Source organism: Mustelus asterias, chromosome 2 (assembly GCF_964213995.1).
Source record: "Mustelus asterias chromosome 2, sMusAst1.hap1.1, whole genome shotgun sequence".
NCBI classification, from domain to species: Eukaryota; Metazoa; Chordata; class Chondrichthyes; order Carcharhiniformes; family Triakidae; genus Mustelus; species Mustelus asterias.
In genome coordinates, this window is record NC_135802.1 from 50,117,643 (window position 1) to 50,135,720 (window position 18,078).

Consider the following 18,078-nt stretch of genomic DNA (forward strand, 5'->3'; position numbering starts at 1 on the left):
TTAGTATTTCCGTCACATTTTCTGTTAACCTTTACCATCATAAATTCCAGTGTCCACATGAATTATATTCTAAGTTCAGTGTATGAGGCGCATGTTTCATTGGAACCTCACTAAGTGCCTGTAACTCTTGTAGGTGAAGCGGTGATACATAATTGTGTTGTTAAAGGTCTCATACTTTGTGACCCACATTCGCTGTTGGTTTATAGCTGGAGGGCTGAAATGGCTGCAGACATTCTCCCAATCTCCCTCTGTGACTTTAGTGGAAGATTGATGGAAACCCTGGGGAAATAATGCAAAACGGCCTTTTTGGCCATAACTCCAGGGATTCCACCAATCTATCATATCTAAAATACCTGCGGAAAATGCAATAAAACAAAACTTAATATAATGTGTGCAGATGAGTATAAATTATAACATGATTTTAATGCTTTGTGGGAACTGCGTTCATATATTTCCATGAATATGACAGGTTGTGGTGCGAGATAGAATACTTGAAGAATTATTTGGTTCTGCCTGCACTGCCATACCCTGGCCACTGGGTGGTTGTGTGGAGCAGCACAGAATCTTTGCTGTGCTGGATTTTTAAAAAACTTTTCCAATTCAATCAAATCAAGTCCAATTCAGAGTCTCAAAAAGTTGAGACATTTCCGATCCAAGCTGACAAGACAGGGCCTTCACACCTGTCTTGGGCCTGATCTACATGAGCCAAGCTGATTGGAGTAGGTGCAGACTCACCTCCTCCAAGGCTTGATCTCATTTGCATCTTAGCCAAAAGGCCGAGATGCCACTTTTAAAAATTGCTTCATATGAAAATGAAGCTTAAATGTAACCTAATGACCTCAACCAGCAGCATCCTGCAGCATCCGATTATTACTACACTTGATCTTAGCCAAAAGGCCAAGCCTGCGCCAGTTCAGTAATCTGTAGGTTAGGTGAATTTTAACTTTTTTTTTAAACCACATAGCTGTTTATCAGGTTTTTTTTGTATAGGTAACATTTTTCACTCTAAATATATTCTTTGCCTAACCTCTCTCATTCTCATCCTATCCCTGAACAGAATTTAATCCAAAATGTAATTGCATTACCCCTAAGTTAGTAATCAATACTTTATACATTAACAGATCAATATTTTACCCTAACTAATTTATACATATTTCTGATGATTCTGTGAATTATTCTCAGCCACCCCTAGTGCCTGTTAACCTTTCCTGAGGTTGACATTTCCCTGATCTCACCCCATTATAATGCAGCCTTTCCCTGCTTTTGCCAGCTTTAACATTGAAACCATCTTGGAATGCCACCCCCATGTCTTCTCACTCACCAGGAACCCAATGGCACCATTCCTTCCCTGCCATGCTCTCACCCAAACTTCCCACTGGGATTTAATTTTCCTGCATCTGGAAGACTCCTTTAGCCCTCCAGCAAATGTGTGGCCCACTGGATACAGAAAGCCAAGCACTGTGGGGAGTAAGCTACACTGCACACCCTGCATTGTGAGAGTTTGCTGACATCTTCCATCCTTGGTCCCTCATTACCATTCCCTCTCTTGGTCCCCCTCTCTTTCATCCCTTTTCCTCCCATCACCCTCCCCTTCCTTGTCACTCCCTATTCCTCTCCATTCTTCTCTATTTCCACTCCCTCCCTCTCTATTTTCACCACTGAGAATTTGCCAGCCTCGCCACCAAGGTGGCTTCCCATCTCCTGCATCCAATCTCCCAGCTCTTCTCCCTTATTCCTCCAACTCCTTCTATTGAGGTTAGCATGAATTCAAATATAATTAAAAATTATGAGGGGTGTGATATAGATTTTATCAGACTCATTAGAATGGACAATGTTTACTATGGGGTTCTGTCAGCATGAAGCATTCTTGCAGGAATGTTTCATTGCAAGGTAGGGCTTTCTTTACACTACAGCAACAATCTACTCTGTACCTCATTTTCAATAGTCCTACTCTATCACACCATTTCTCACACTTAGCATTCTTGTGGGCTTGATGAATGAGATTTTCAATTCATACCACTTCATGACATTAGAGATGTCTTCATCTGGATGATGTGCACCCAGCACAATTTAGACTGAGACTGATTGACTAATTTCATATCAAGTCCCTCCATGATTGAAACAGATACATATTTTAAAGGTTTAAGCCTAGACTGGATCTGAAATCAATTTCTTGAGGCAGGAGGTTGTAAGAGGGAATTTAGAATAACTTGGGATTAAAAGACTAACAGATTAGGGTAGATTAGATCAGAGTGAATAGAATATAGAGAAGTTACAAAGTGCCCGAAAAATACTGTTTGCATAGAGGCACCTATAACGACTGTTAGAGAATTTAGACATGTATTTTTGAAAACATATTCTGTACTAAAAGCAAAAACCTTGGTTAATAACACAATGCTCATAAGGCATGATGGGGCACAGTTAAGTAAAAAGAACCACATTCCTCGGAACAATGCAGCTACTGAACAAAGGGAAAAGCAACCTTTATCAAGGGCCAGACAGTCCTAATGAATAGGATATACATTGAACCAAGGACACACCAGGGGTCCCAGACAGTCCTAATGAATGGGATATACATTGCACCAGATAACAGGGTCTGGAAAGTATCAGGAGACTGTGAAAAAGACTCTTAAGGTTCATAAACTGATCACGTAGTCACATGCTGTCAGAAGGTAAATGTTATTGGACAAGATAAATCTATACTAATAATGATTGGCTCATACCCAGTTGGGGTGAGCAAGGGGTGGGCAAATGGCTTTCAAAAATTGTATATTTGCAGTACTGAAAGTGATGTAATCTCAGAGTAGATTTAGAACTGCCCCACATCTCTCTCCTCCGTACATTGACCAAGCTTGGAAAATAAAGAAATGTCTTTTACCTGAATACTATCTCTGTGAGTCATTGTGTCAGTAGAGCCGTAATTAAGAAGGGGAATCCCTCACGTGAAAGCCAGCTTAATACATAGTCTCTGAAAACGTTCCTACAGAGGCATATTAAATTCCACCATGCCACCCAGTAGTATAAATCTTCAAAGGCACTCATCTCTCAAATTAAAAATGACTCTTCTTCACAGACCACAATACATGATTCTCCCATGTATTTCCACCATTTCAGATTGCTAACAATTGCATTTCTTTTCTCTCTATCAGCAAAGCCATTGTTGGGATCATAAGCAAAACCATTGTTGACTCTCGTGAAATACAACACAACAACATTAGTAATCATTGGAAAGAATGTTATTTTTGATCTATGAAACTGCCAGGATTCAAAAAGGAACAGGCACTAAAGAAAGCGGCAGCATAACTGAAAGGCATATGACAATTGTAGTCAGATGCTCAAAAGATCGAAAGATGCCAGAGATTGCATTCGATTCAAGCTGGTGATATCACTGTTGTTTTATTCATAAACTAATGCATTTGACTGTGAAAGAAACAGTTACATGGTGCACTAAGCAGAGGTCGAAACTCAGAACTGAAAATCAGTCCCTGACAGAAATAAATATATGGATATATATCATACACCATGGTTAGTAGCATAATGGGGAGTGGTTGGTTATAGCCCGAAAGGTGTCAATGCTTAGAATCCCGCTGTAACTGTTGTACATTAATGACTTGCCTGTGGAAATAAGCTTGTCAACTTTACTAATGATACAAAAATAGGAGCACTATAGGGACAGCTGTAACTACATATAGAGGCAGATGCTTTACTGAAGATTGAAGTAGACAAAGAGTAGATTAAGTTCCCCATATATGTATATTGATTATAAGAATCAGCAACACTGAAAGTCATTGAATTGGCAAAGGGAAAATTAAGAGAACGACAGCTAACTCAGCATTTTCCAAATCTAGGCAACGTGATGAGTAATTAAAAAAAAAGCAAACCACATTCTGTGATACAAGGAGGCAGAGTATGAATCTTCAAGGATTATTTTGATGTCATATAATACTACAATCAGATTTCATTTCAAGTACAATATCACTTCAAAGTAAACCAGTATTGCAGAAACTGAGGGCTTAAACTAATTATTTTACTCAAGAAGTAATAAATGTTTGGAAAAATATACGTGTAAGGAAGAAGAGACAAGGCATAAGGACATTCACAAACCACTTCAATAATTCATGACAGCAGAGTTTAGTGGGTTCAGCAGTCTTCTCGTGATTAGTATGACAGTTCTCTTTGACAGCATATCACATTTAATGAGCTGGGAGACTAACTACTTTCCAATTTTAAAAAAAAACATAATTCTATCTTTAATCATATATTGAGTTGCCAAGTTCTTTGCAATTGATTTGGAGATGAATTGGTCAGAATTCTCAGGTCTCGCACGCTCTGCTATTGCTGCCAGGGAGAATGGAGAATTTGGCACTTAGACAAATCTCCGTTCAGTGCAGTGGAACCGGGGAATCCCAGCCGTGGGCAAAGTCGGAGAATCCGGCCCATTATTTGTAAACCTGAAGTATATTTACCAATATCTTTCTTGAAACATCACACTACGAAGATATCAGTTTAACACAGAAATCCTACGGGGCTAAAGAGTAATGACAGCTCTTTCTTGTTACTAATGAGGATTTTATTCATTATTGAGAAAGCAAGATGAAGCAACTTACTCATCAAAGCTGAAAACCAGAAAAAAGGAAAGGATGCAGTCAAGGGATGGAGAGGGAAAACTGATTTTAAAAAATCTCTACCACTCGCCACAAGAAATTTCCTTGTGGAACTGAGCATCATTTATAAAATATAACAATGATGCTAACTCAATTACACATATCATCTATTTTGTACAGAAGGTTCTGTCCTTCCCAGGAAAGGATGATAAATTATGCTATACTAATCTCACAATGGCTAAGCAAAGGACTCCCAAATCCATATCCAGTATGCTTTTTATAAAAATAATTGTGATGGAGGTAGTTATTAAACTCCTGATATTATTGATGGCATAAAATGATTTGCAGCTTACTTTGAGTCTGACATAAAATCCTGAGTGAGCCATAATTTCCTTCAGTTAAACATTTGGAGACCCCAAGCATTTTTTCAGCGCTAGACACAAATTCTGCTGCTTTGCCATTGATGTCAATTCCCTCCACAACCACTCACTTAGAACTAACCTGTGCACAACCTCGGCATCATGGTTGGTTTTGTATACACTTCACATCCTCTCATAGAATCATAGAAATCCTACAGTGCAGAAGGAGGCCATTCAGCCCATCGAGACTGCACTGACAACAATCCCACCCGGGCCCTATCTCTGTCACCCCACATATTTACCCCACTAATCCCGCTAACCCATGCATCCCAGGACACTAAGGGGCAATTTAGCATGGCCAATCAACCTACCCCGCATATCTTTGTCTATATATCTGTGACATTGCCTATCTCCACTCCTGCCCGAGTCCACACTCCAGGGTAAAAAGCTCATCCACATTTTTGTCACACCAGAGTCAATTACTCCAATATTTCTCTTGTTGGTCTTCTATTGTCCAAACTGCAGGAATTCAAATGGATCCATAGCACAGTCATCAGCATTCAATTGTGCACTAAAAATCTGCTTGGCCATCATTGCTGCCTCCATTCACCTACAGAGATACCTGTCCCCTAATCCATCCAATTGAAAATCCCTTTTATCAGATTAAAATCTATCCATGACATTGCAGTTCCCTACCTTTGCAACCTCCTTGAGATACCCATCCCTTCCTAGACTCTTTACTCCTCCTGATCCACCGTCCTATGCATCTCTCTCACCTCCTCTCTGGAGCTCCCACCCAAAATTCCTTTACCTCCCAAAAAGCTCGATTTTTCCTTTGCAAACTTACTCAAAATCCACAAACTCCTCCTTCTATCAACTTCTCTAACTTAGTTCACAAGGTCTATCTATCCCTTTTTATTATTCATTTGTAAAGCAATTTACGGCAACTTCTGTGTTAAAAGCCATACATAAATCCAACTTGTTGTGCAAGTCACAGCTACCTCCCAGAACTATTAGCTGACGTCAAAATTATTCTTTTGTTGTAGTGTAAAAGCTAGCATCTTCCTGAATTAGCAATTGTTCTGAACCAGGCACTGGTGGTTTAGTCAGAACATCACAATCATATCTGGACTTTATCTCAGGAAAATGTCCAATGTACTGCTCTTAGACTTCTCAAAAGACCCACAACAAACACACAATCTCCAGATTAGTTTGAAAGTTGTTTCCTCATAGGCCCCGTTTGCTGATTAGATGTTCTATTGCTGACCTTGGTTACAGGGAGAAGGCCATCTTTTAGGTTAGTGTACAAGCACAAGAACTAAAAGAAAATCACCAATAAAACAACCATCTACTGCTGTTGGAAACCATGGTTGAGATTTTCTGGCCACGCTCGCCTCAAAACTGAAAAATCCCACCCAAAATCAACAGACCTTAGCATGGCCTGCTATGATTCCCATGGCAGGTGGGATGGGAAAATTCCACCCCATGTTCCAAACACATGATATCTGAATGACATCAGTATGTAACTCCTTTCATCCAACAGAAAAATAAATCTTACTGTATGAAATTTAGACTTCTTAAAGATCCATAAAAATGGAATGAAGGTTTAACTTTTAGTATATTTGAGCAAAACGTTTTAATGAGCTACTTACGAGAATAGATGAATGGCATCACTCTTCACGTTAATGAAATCTCTTCTGTATTTCATAAACTCTCGTAGAGTTACCTGAGGGTTCACATCTATGGTGAACTTGTTGTCGACTGACCAGGTTTCCATAGCAACTAGCACAATTCTGGTGTTAAGCTGTTCCTTGAATATCTAATGTACAGCACGAGAAAACAAATTAAAACATAAACAAGGCCCACTCTGTAGTAAAATGCCAAGTCATTCAAGAGTACATTAAGTGCAGTTAAGTACATTAAAATTACCTGAAATCAATATAAGCCACAATTTCTCCACCTGTAAGTTTAATTTCTTTTAGGGGTATCAAACATCCACTCTAACACTGGCAAAGAGATGAGGGGAAAATGGTAGAAATGCCACCTAAGCAATTTCCTGAGTTACCAAAGATCTTCCACCTGATTAAAGATGAAAGTCATTAATCTTCCTTTATACAATGAGTAGCTGGTGTGTCTTTATTTTTTAAGTACTAGGTTTCATTATCTATTAGATAGAGCAGTGAGAGTGAGTTGGCCACATGAGTGGCCCTCCTGCATCTCAGTGGAACACATGGCTGAAATTGGGCTTGTTAACTGACCATGACCCAATGAATAAGATTGAATACATTTAATACACACCCAATATTTCATAAGTTACAGAAAGTGCTTAATCACTCAACTTCAAATGGTAAAAATAAAAGAAACGTTAATGCTTTGGATGCAGAGGGAGCACATGGCTCTCATGGTCAATGTTGTGTGCAATCAGCTCACACCTCACTTCACATGCCCTTGCTTTACATACGTATCACTTCAGTCATAACAGTAGGAAAAAAAACTACGCAGACGGAAATCAGTGTTATGAGGCAACTCTGCCCATTGGCAACGGTCAACAAAATGTCTTATGGGCTGCACTGTGGCCCCCGAGCCGCAGGTTACCCACCACTGAGATACAGGATTGACAAGACAACTCTGATCTCTGGAGTGCATATCCTGTTCCGTGTGGGAACTACAGGACATTCCCTGCACCCTGACTAACTATATGTGCAGTAGGTGTCATCAGCTGCAGCAGATCAAGCTCCGGGTTTTGAAGACTGAGCAGCAGATGGCAGCACTGCAGCACATCCATAAAATTGAGAGCTTTGTGGATCACATATTTATAGATGCGGTGTTGCCGCAGCTTCAGAGTATGCCGAGAGAGAGGGAATGAGTGAACAACAAGCAGTCAAGAAGAAATAGGCAGGTAGTGCAGCAGTATACGAGTACACCTCACTCTCCAACCAGTATTCAGTTCTGAATAAGGATGAAAGGGATCGTTCATCTGGGGAGTGCAGCCAGAGCCAAGCCCATGGCACCATGTCTGACAGAACTGTAAAGGGAAAAGACTGTAAGAGCAATAGTGACTGGAGATCCGATAGTTAGGAAAATAGATAGGCATTTGTGCAGCCGCCGATGTGAATCCACAATGTATGTTGCCTGTCTGGTGCCAGGGTCAAGGATGCCACCTACCTCTGAGGAGAGAGAGTGAGCAGCCAGTGGTTGTGGTCCACATGGGTACCAACAACAAAGGTAGAAAGAGGGAGCAAGGTAGGGAATTGGCAAGCAGGTGTTCAGGGAAAGTTTTCAACAGTAGTATGTTCCCAGTCCAATAAGTAAGGAGGCTTTACTGTACCTGGTTCTTGGGAATGAGGATCAACTGTCAGTAGGGGACCATCTAGTGGACAGTGATCATCATGTTGTAAGGTTTAAGTTGGCTGTGGAAAAGTGAAAGGAACAATCCAGAGTACTAATAACTAACTGGGGGGAAGCCATTTTCAATGGGATAAGTATGGATCTGACCCAGATAAATGGGAATCAAATATCAGCAGGCAAAACTGTAACTGAACAATAAAACTGTCTTTAAAGAAGAAATCATTCAAGTACAGTCAAGGTATATTCCCATGAAGTGCAAACAAATCCAGAGCTCCCTGGATGATGAAATAGAGATTAAGACAAGCAGAAAATGTGTGTTTATGACATACATCAGGTGGATAATACAGTTGAGAAGCAGGCCAAATATAGAAGATCCCACAGCATAATTGAAAAAGCAAATATGAGAATAAGAAGAGGGAATCTAAAAGTCTTCAACAGACATACACATTGTAAAAGGGTTGTAAGAAGAGGAGTAGGGCTGATAAGGGATCAAAAATGGGATTTATGCATGAAGATGAGGGCATCTGTCTTTATAAAGGAAGAAGATGCTCCCGAAGCCATGGTGATAGAGGAAGTACAAACACTTGAAGAGTTTAAAGTTGATAAGGGAAAATATATTGGATATACTGCCTGGTCATAATTTCCCTCAGATTCAGGGATGGTGCCAGAGGACTGGAAAATTGCAACCCTTGTTCAGAAAAGGGCTTAAAGATAAACCCAGCAACTGGGTAGAGATGAGATTTGCTAAAAGTATTCAAAATCATGAGGGATCTGGATAGCGTAGACAGGGAAAAATTGTTCCTATTAATGGAAGTATCGAGAATCAGAGGACACAGATTTAATTGGCAAAAGAAACAATGATGACATGGAGAAAAACATTTGCATGCAGCGAGTGACTAGGATTTGGAATACACTGTCTTAGAGTGTGGTGGATGCAGGATCGATTGAGACTTTCAAAAGGAAATTGGATTGTTATTAGAAAAGGAAAATATGGCAGGACTACAGGGAAAAGACAGGGGAGTGGGAGTAGGTGGATTACGGTTTCAGAGGCGCACCACAGGCTCAACAGGCCGAATAGCCTCCTTTAACCATTCAATGATTCCGTCTCAGCTTTGACTCTCTCTTCATGCATTTTGTGAGAACAGACAGAACAGTAACCAGCACTTACCATGTCCACCATGTTCACAATTGATTTTGCGAAGTTGTTGGTGAGGCCCACTGATAAACGATGCTTTTTAAACTACAAAGGGAAAAATATGTTAATGTGTAAAACAACACAGCATGCGACAGAAATTGGCCAAATCAGACCACGCAATTCTATTTTTTTTATTATCCAATAGTTAATTTTGATTTGATTTATTGTCACATGTATTAGTATACAGTGAAAAGTATTATTTCTTGCGCGCTATACAGACAAAGCATACCATAAATAGAGAAGGAAGGGAGGGAGTGCAAAATGTAGTGTTACAGTCAAAGAACAAAGATCAATACAGCACAGGAACAGACCCATTGGCCCTCCAAGCCTGCGCCGATCATGATGCCTGCCTAATCTAAAGCCGCATGCACTTACAGAGTCCATATCCTTCCATTCCCATCCTATTCATGTATTTGTCTAGTTGCCACTTAAATGCCACTATCGTATCTGTTCCCACCACCTCCCCGGGCAGCGCGTTCCAGACATTCACCACCCTCTGTGTAAAAAAACTTGCCTCGCACATCTCCTCTAAACTTTTCCCATGCACCTTAAACCTATGTCCCCTAATACTTGACTTTTCTACCTAAGAAAGAGCATCTGACTATCCACACTGTCCATGCCACTCATAATCTTATAAACCTCTATCAGGCCACCCCTCAACCTCCGTCATTCCAGTGAGAACAAATCAAGTTTATTCAACCTCTCCTCATAGCTAATACCCTCCATACTAGGCAACATCCTGGTAAAACTCTTCTGTACCCTCTCCAAAGCACCCACATCCTTCTGGTAGTGTGGCAACCAGAATTGTACACGATATCCTAAATGAGGCCTAAGTTCTGTACAGCTGCAGCATGACCTGCAAATTTTTATACTCAACACCCCAACTGATGAAGGCAAACATGCTGTATGCTTTCTTGACTACCTTATCTACCTGCGTTGCCACTTTCAGTGATCGGTGGACATGTAAGCCCAGATCTCTCTGCCTGTCAATACTCCAAAGGGTTCCACCATTTACTGTATAATTTCTACATGCATTGGACCTTCCAAAATGCATTATCTTACAATTGTCCGGATTAAACTCCATCTGTCATTTCTCAGCCCAAGTCTCCAATCGGCCTACATTTTGCTGTATCCTCTTGACAATCCTCTTCACTATCCACAACTCCACCAATTTTTGTGGCGTCTGCGAACTTACGAATCAGACCAGCTACATTTTCCTCCAAAATCATTTATATATGTACTATGAACAACAAAGGTCCCAGAACTGATCCCTGTGGAACACCACTAGTCAAAGCCTTCCATTCAGTAAAGCACACCTCTACTGCTACCCTCTGTCTTCTATGGCCAAGCCAGTTCTGTATTCGTCTTGCCAGCTCTTCTCTCATTCTGTGTGACTTCACCTTTCATACCAGTCTACCATGAGGTACCTTGTCAAAGGCTTTACTGAAGTCCATGTAGCTAGGGTTTAGAGAAAGATCAACTTAATGCGAGATAGATCCATTCAAGTCTGATGGCAGCAGAGAAGAAGCTGTTCTTGAGTAAAATAGTTGTTTGACACATTTTTACATAAAATCAGCATCAGTAACAAGAAATGAAATGGAAAAAATATTCATGTGTAAACACAAGCCTCCGTGTAATTATCACCAACAGCCTCTACTGCTGTAACAAAGAAATCAAGACAATTCCAAAAAGACAGATTAGCAATTACTGGAGTCTTAATTCAGGAATTCATTCTTCTGCAGATATTATGATATGATACCCATGGATGCCAACAAATCTAAAGAACTGAATTTACTGAACAATCTCAACAAGAAAACAAGATTTCACTTTTATTACTTCTATTTTAGCAATCAAACCAAAATCAACAGAAATGAAACATGAATCAGCAGGCAAATTATGGCCAATATATTTTTTAAATTGCACATTAAATAGCGCCTAAACAAAGATAGATCTCAGATTTGTGCGCAGACCACTCAGGGACTAATTTCAGCTGCAAATTCCTTCAAAGCTCTGAATCTCCTCAGGTAAAATTAAGCTCTCTTTCTTCAACGATTTAGCCACCTATCCTCAGACTGCAGAAGCATTTAATTAACCCAAGTTTTATGGGCACAATCCTTACCAAAATGGCGCACTTCTTCGGAACCTCTACAGCCTGCTCATGACAGTTTTGATGGTGTGCATTGGCCATGCTGAATTCTTCCACAGTGTACCCGAACAGGCACACAGTGTGGCGACTGGGGGTTTTCACAGTAACTTCATTGCAATGTTAATGTAAGCCTATGTGTGACACTAATAAATTAACTTTAAAACTTTAAAGTACCGGTAGTAACCTTGGATAGGATTTTCCAAGCCACCCACAGACTGGTAAACTGGTAGATAGATTTGGCAGATAGGACACTGATGGCCCGTCTGCTCCCGCTCTGATTGTGAGGGGCTGGGGAGGTGTTGGGTGGCCGACCACCCGTGACCCCAATGGGGCCTTTATGTGGCCAATTAAAGGATACATCACACGGCCACTCAGGTTTAATGGGTGGTGACAGAGACTAATCAGCGGAATTACCCCCACCCTGCCTGACTCCAGCTACTCTGAACCAAGCCTATGTCTTTCCGAAGAGGTCACTGAGATGCCCTCTCCCTGGTCATGCAGACACGGCAATAGCCATCTTGAGCAGTGGAACTGCTGGCCCTCTGATTGGGCTCGCAGCTGTTGGGAGAGGGCTGCTTCTTAATTGGCTGCCGCTAGCAATATGCTGCCCTGGGTCTTGCTGCCAGACAAAGCAGAGGTTTGGTCCCAGTGCCTACCTGAGCTCCCTGCGCCAGGGAACAAATTCAATTTTTTTAAAAAAATCCTTTTTTTGACTTCACTGCCCTAAAGATTCATGCTGCTTGATTCCAGTATGCCTCATCTCATTAGTTGCACCAACATTCTGTAATATGCTAAGAGCCTACTGAACAGGAAAATCTGGAACTCCCAGTTTAGTATGACCCAACAATGGCCCTGTCCAGGTTGTTGGCATCACTGGTCTTGTCAGGATGGGTTTAGACTCTTCCCCCTTGCAAAGACAACTGAAAACCCCCCCCAAAAAATGGGATACATGGGTGAGATTTTCTGGTCCTGCCTTCCGCAGAAATTGTAACTGGTGGGACATATTTGGTGGAACCATTGAAAGGCCGCTGACCTCGGGTGGGAATTACCGGTCTTGGGGTGCGCGCAGCTGGAAAGTCCCACCCATGATCTTGAAAAGGAATTATTTCAGAGTTGTGGTGAAAGAACGGTGGAGTGGGGTGAACTGGATAGCTCTTGCAAAGAGTTACCACAGATACAGTGGGCCAAATGGGCTCCTGATCTTTAGATTCCAAGTAATATATCCGAACATTGCATATTCAAGGTTTTAGGTTCTGTAAGGTATAAGTAAAAAATGTAATTTCACCACATTGAACGTGTTTTAAGGAATGCATCCCCAAAAACAAAAGAGATGAAAGGTTCATTTCCTTTACTGGTACTGTGTGGAAATACATCTGTCTCATGAATAAACTATGATGGCATTTTCTGTGAGTACAACAGCAACTTGCTGTTCTCCCCAGGCCTCTTTGACCTGTCTGCCTCTTCAATGGAATGGACTACAGTATTTCATTTGGTTCCACTGCTGCTCATTCATGGTCTAAATCTATCCACTGGTAGCTCCACACCTAACCCGTCCTCAAGCATGGGATCAATTTTAACTTTAGGATGACCATTCAGCATAGCGCTGCGGCACTCTGGGAGCCCGCCCAGTCCAAGTGAAACCACAGCAACTATTTTGAAGCCCCGGCTATGTCAAATGGGTGGTCCAATGCAGTTTGCTGCATTCAGGCCAGGTCACAGAATCATAGAATCCCTACAGTATAGAAGGAGGCCATTCAGCCCATCAAGTCTGTACCAACCACAATCCCACCCAGGCCCTATTCCCATAACCCCATACATTTACCCTGCTAATCCCCCTGACACTAGGGTCAATTTAGTATGGCCAATCAACCTAACCCGTACATCTTTAGACTGTGGGAGGAAACCGGAGTACCCGGAGGAAACCCACGCAGATACGGGGGAGAATGTGCAAACTCCACACACAGTGACCTGAGGCCGGAATTGAACACAGGTCCCTGGCGCTGTGAGGCAGCAGTGCTAACCACTGTGCCGCCATGCCACCCAATATTGGAAAGCCCAGGGACTATCAGACCACCTGCAAGGTAAGTTAGGGAGGGCATTTCTCAAGGCAACAGCTGCCAACATTACTTTTGTGGAGTCCCTAAGGAACGTTACTGTTCTTCTTGTTCACACAAGAATCATTTAAAACTTGCCTTTCCAGGCCTTATTTAACTTCATCACCAGTGAAACTCCAAACTGTTCTGCCCTAAATTGGTAACACAGTTAATCTGCAAGTCATTATCTTAATCTGATTATTAAACAGGATCTCCTGCCAGAAACAAGAAGATAGGCAACCCCGAAAGTGGTAGCGGGTTGATGGTAAACACGGTTTAGGGCAGTAAGTTTCACAAGCCCAAGAGCCAACTGATGTGAAACCATGGTGCTTTGTTTCATTCTGAGCTGTACTTTCAAATCCATATCTTTTTCATTCCAACGCTGCCTTCCTTTAACTTCTGAACATTGTCCGGTTACACTCCTCGGAAATTCTCACCACTTCGGGGGAAGATTTGTCTAATCTTTAAATTATCGATTTCCTTTACAAACTTCAGCTGATCCCTTTGTCACAGAAAACTCTGCATCCTCACTGTTCCTGTCCTTGCCAAATTGCATGGCTTATTCCACCTGAAGAAACCAACGTTTTCATTCTCACTTTCCTTAGGAAATGTTCTCTAACCATTGCTCTCAGGCACTGTTTGTTCCTCAGCTCCATAATCAAAAATCAATGCTTTAGCAATTGCATCCTCCCTCTCTAGAATTCTCTTCCTGATCCACAATTCCTTTCTACAATTTTAACAACCAACATCTTTAACAAAGCCTTCAGTCTTACTCATAGGGCGGAATTTTCCCGTCCCGCTCTCCATGGGAATTGGAGCAGGCCGGGGGTGGACCAGGCAAAGGTTCATTGACCTTGGGTGGGATTTTCCGGTCTTAGGGCAAGCGTGGCCGGGAAATCCTGCCCATAAACTCCTTCACTCCCTGTTTGCTGTCCAACTCTGCCCTATGTGCCCCATTGCTTGAGGAAAGCTACATTCATGCGAGTCATTATTCTGCAAATTGTGTCAAAGAATCAAAGGTCAAATAATCCTGAATCACATTAAATGCGGCCTTTACCATAAAATGGTCATTAACAACCATAAGCTCAATGTACTTCGTCTCGTCTTGAACATTCCGGCGTATTCGATGTATCTGTAATAAGAAACAGAATGGCTAAGTAATGAGCTATATAATATGCCTTTACCATTTTCACTTAAATAGTGGGCGGCACGGTAGCACCGTGGTTAGCACTGCTGTTTCACAGCTCCAGGGTCCCGGGTTCGATTCCCGGCTCGGGTCACTGTCTGTGTGGAGTTTGCACATTCTCCTCGTGTCTGCGTGGGTTTCCTCCGGGTGCTCCGGTTTCCTCCCACAGTCCAAAGATGTGCGGGTTAGGATGATTGGCCAGGTTAAAAATTGCCCCTTAGAGTCCTGAGATGCGTAGGTTAGCGGGATTAGCGGGTAAATATGTGGGGGTAGGGCCTGGGTGGGATTGTGGTCGGTGCAGACTCGATGGGCCGAATGGCCTCCTTCTGCACTGTAGGGTTTCTATGATTCTATGATCTATGATATCCATCCACTGCCCTTATCCTAGTGGGTGGGAGAAGTGGCAAGTTTGGGATGTGTTTCCAAAAAAGCTTTGGTGAATTGCTAGCACACACTCAACCATGGTACACCAGTCAGGGAGGGAATGGACATTTAGGCTAGCGAATGTGCTCCTAATTGAGTCAACTGAGCTGTGGATGATTTTGAGTTTTCTTGTTTGTTGTCACTGAGCCCCTCCAAACAAGTCAACTGTGTTCCATCATACTCCTGATTTGTGGTTTGCAGATGGTAGAAATGCCTTGGGGAGTCAAGAGATTAGCAACTTGCTGCAGAATGCCCAGCCTCTGATGTGCTCCATCATCCCTTATATATGGAAGAAAACATAAAAGCTGCAGGAAAGGCAGACTTTCAGAGAGAAGGTGGGATTATGAAATACAGTAAAATGAGACAAGTGGGAAGAAACTACTGGCAACGATTCACCACAAACACTGCTCAGCCAAGCAGCTAGCAGTGATCAAACATTCCACATAGAAAAGCATCTAACAATGATGAGACTTCAAACCATTATTACAATGGAGTATGGCAAAGAGGAATAAGAGTCACAAATTTCTAGATGTGCTAAGAGACTGTGACGTAAATCAACATTTAAGGGAAGGCACAAAAGGGAAGTTGGATTTAACCTAATACAGACATTACAGCAGTAAAATGGAGAAACAGAACGTAGATGGTGTAAATGGTTTTGTTGAAATTTGGACACAATTTACTTCTTTGGTTACAATTTATTGATCATTTGCATGATGAAAACATGAGCAACATAGCATGGAGAAAGTATTTATTGTGCTAATAGTAGAGACAAAGGAAAGACAGTCCAATATTTCAAGTTATTTGTGATGTGGAGATACCGGCATTGGACTGGGGTAGGCACAGTAAGAAGTCTCACAGCACCAGGTTAAAGTCCAACAGGTTTATTTGGGAGCACGAGCTTTCGGAGCGCTGCTTCTTCATCAGGTGATGAAGGGGCAGTGCTCCGAAAGTTCGTGCTACCAAATAAACCTGTTGGACTTCAACCTGGTGTTGTGAGACTTCTTACTTAGGTTATTTGGTAAAATAGATAGTGGGACTGTTTAAGGAAAAGTTCAAAAGAGTTAAAAAACTGTTAAAACATTAAGGAAAGTAAGGATATGCCAGCAATAACATGAACAGAAATAGTTAGAAATTCACTAAAAAAAAGTAGCACTGTCGAACTGTAGAAGAGCAAATTGTTTCAAAACGGATCTGCTGAGTATCCAGTTGGCGAGGCAAATTAGTCTGACATCACTACCAGTAAAATGATGGCATTAATTATCAAGGACAAGGTAGCAATGCATCTTTGTGTAAATGAACGTTAACAGTCAGCATGGATTTACAAAATGGAACTGATGCCAGGATAATTTAATAGATTTTTTTTGATGGTGCAACAAAATATAAGGATAAGGAGAAATGATTGGATATAACAAATCTTGAAAATAACCCCTGGGCTAACTACAGGAATCTCTCTAAACCCACTCAGATTCACTGACAGTTTCCTGATCAGCTTTGCCTCTGGGGGCCTTGAGGCATGATTGCCAAAATATTGAGGTGGGCATTCAGGAAGACCCATCCCATCTCATTAATCTTGCTGATCTGGACATCCAGCAGTTGTAGGAAAAAGCCAAGCTTTTAAGGAACATCCTGATAATCCCAAGGCAAAGTAAAAGGGAAAAGATTCAGTAAAATAAATCTCCACTCCCTTTGCCTGGCACTTGCAGCTGGGGGAATAAGCATTGTAAGAAGTTTAACAACACCAGGTTAAAGTCCAACAGGTTTATTTGGTAGCAAAAGCCACACAAGCTTTTGCTACCAAATGAACCTGTTGGACTTTAACCTGGTGTTGTTAAACTTCTTACTGTGTTTACCCCAGTCCAACGCCGGCATCTCCACATCAGGAATAAGCATTGCCAGGGACAAAGATTGGAAAATTGATCCTAAGACCTTTTCCAATCTTGAACGATCTTGAATACTAAACATTCAGCCAGCCAGCACGTTGTGCTGAATATTGCTACAGCGTTTCTCAAGCCCACATACTGTGCTGCTTTCTAATGCAATGTTTCAATTGAACAGGAAAATTGAACGGAACTAAAATTCTGGGTATAGATCAAATGCCATAGAGATATTTACTATAATCTTTCTACTTCACATTTTAATGAATTTATTGTTAAAACAATTAAACATACCTGTCTTTTCTTCCTCAAAAGGGTAGTTTTCCTAGCAAAGAGATCATTCCTTTCAACATTTTCTGAAAGAAATATAAATCACAAAACATTATTCATGTTAACAACGATAAACCAATAGATTTATGGAATACCAGTGGTCAGCTTTTAGAACTGCTGTTATGTCAGAAGCAGTAACAGTATTATTAATGCATGCATCACTGACATCAAACGCTGAATATATTGCAGGCACCAAATGGAACACAATTTTTCTCTGATGATGGCTTTGAATTCATGTGGAAAACCATAATGGGAATTATTTTGAAGAGTATTATGATTGCTTTCTTCAAAGGTGAGAGGGATTCCCAAGGAGAATTAAAATTAAAATTGAATGGCTCTATTTATCCATGACCACTCTGTGGAAGCTTTAATCCCACTAATATCACTCGTAGCAACTTCAAATCAAAGCTGTGTGTACAGTTGTGCAGCCTGGAACCCCCCCCCCAGGTGAAATTGACAACTCCTCTCTGTCATAGGACTTCACAGGGATCTGCTCTCACCTGCAGCTCCTGACAGGGAG

At 41.4% G+C, this 18,078-nt stretch overlaps 1 protein-coding gene across 1 annotated transcript in view; it reads right to left on the bottom strand.

Moving 5' to 3' along the window:
- The window catches only part of LOC144507755 (disintegrin and metalloproteinase domain-containing protein 22-like), a 227,783-nt gene that overhangs the window by 63,973 nt on the left and 145,732 nt on the right, over positions 1-18,078 (bottom strand). The window contains exons 8-11 of the mRNA XM_078235028.1: positions 17,523-17,584; positions 14,803-14,877; positions 9,480-9,551; positions 6,616-6,782 (exon numbers count right to left, since the gene is read on the bottom strand). Of these exons, the coding sequence (XP_078091154.1) occupies positions 6,616-6,782; positions 9,480-9,551; positions 14,803-14,877; positions 17,523-17,584 (376 nt within the window). The remainder of the gene's footprint in view (positions 1-6,615; positions 6,783-9,479; positions 9,552-14,802; positions 14,878-17,522; positions 17,585-18,078) is intronic.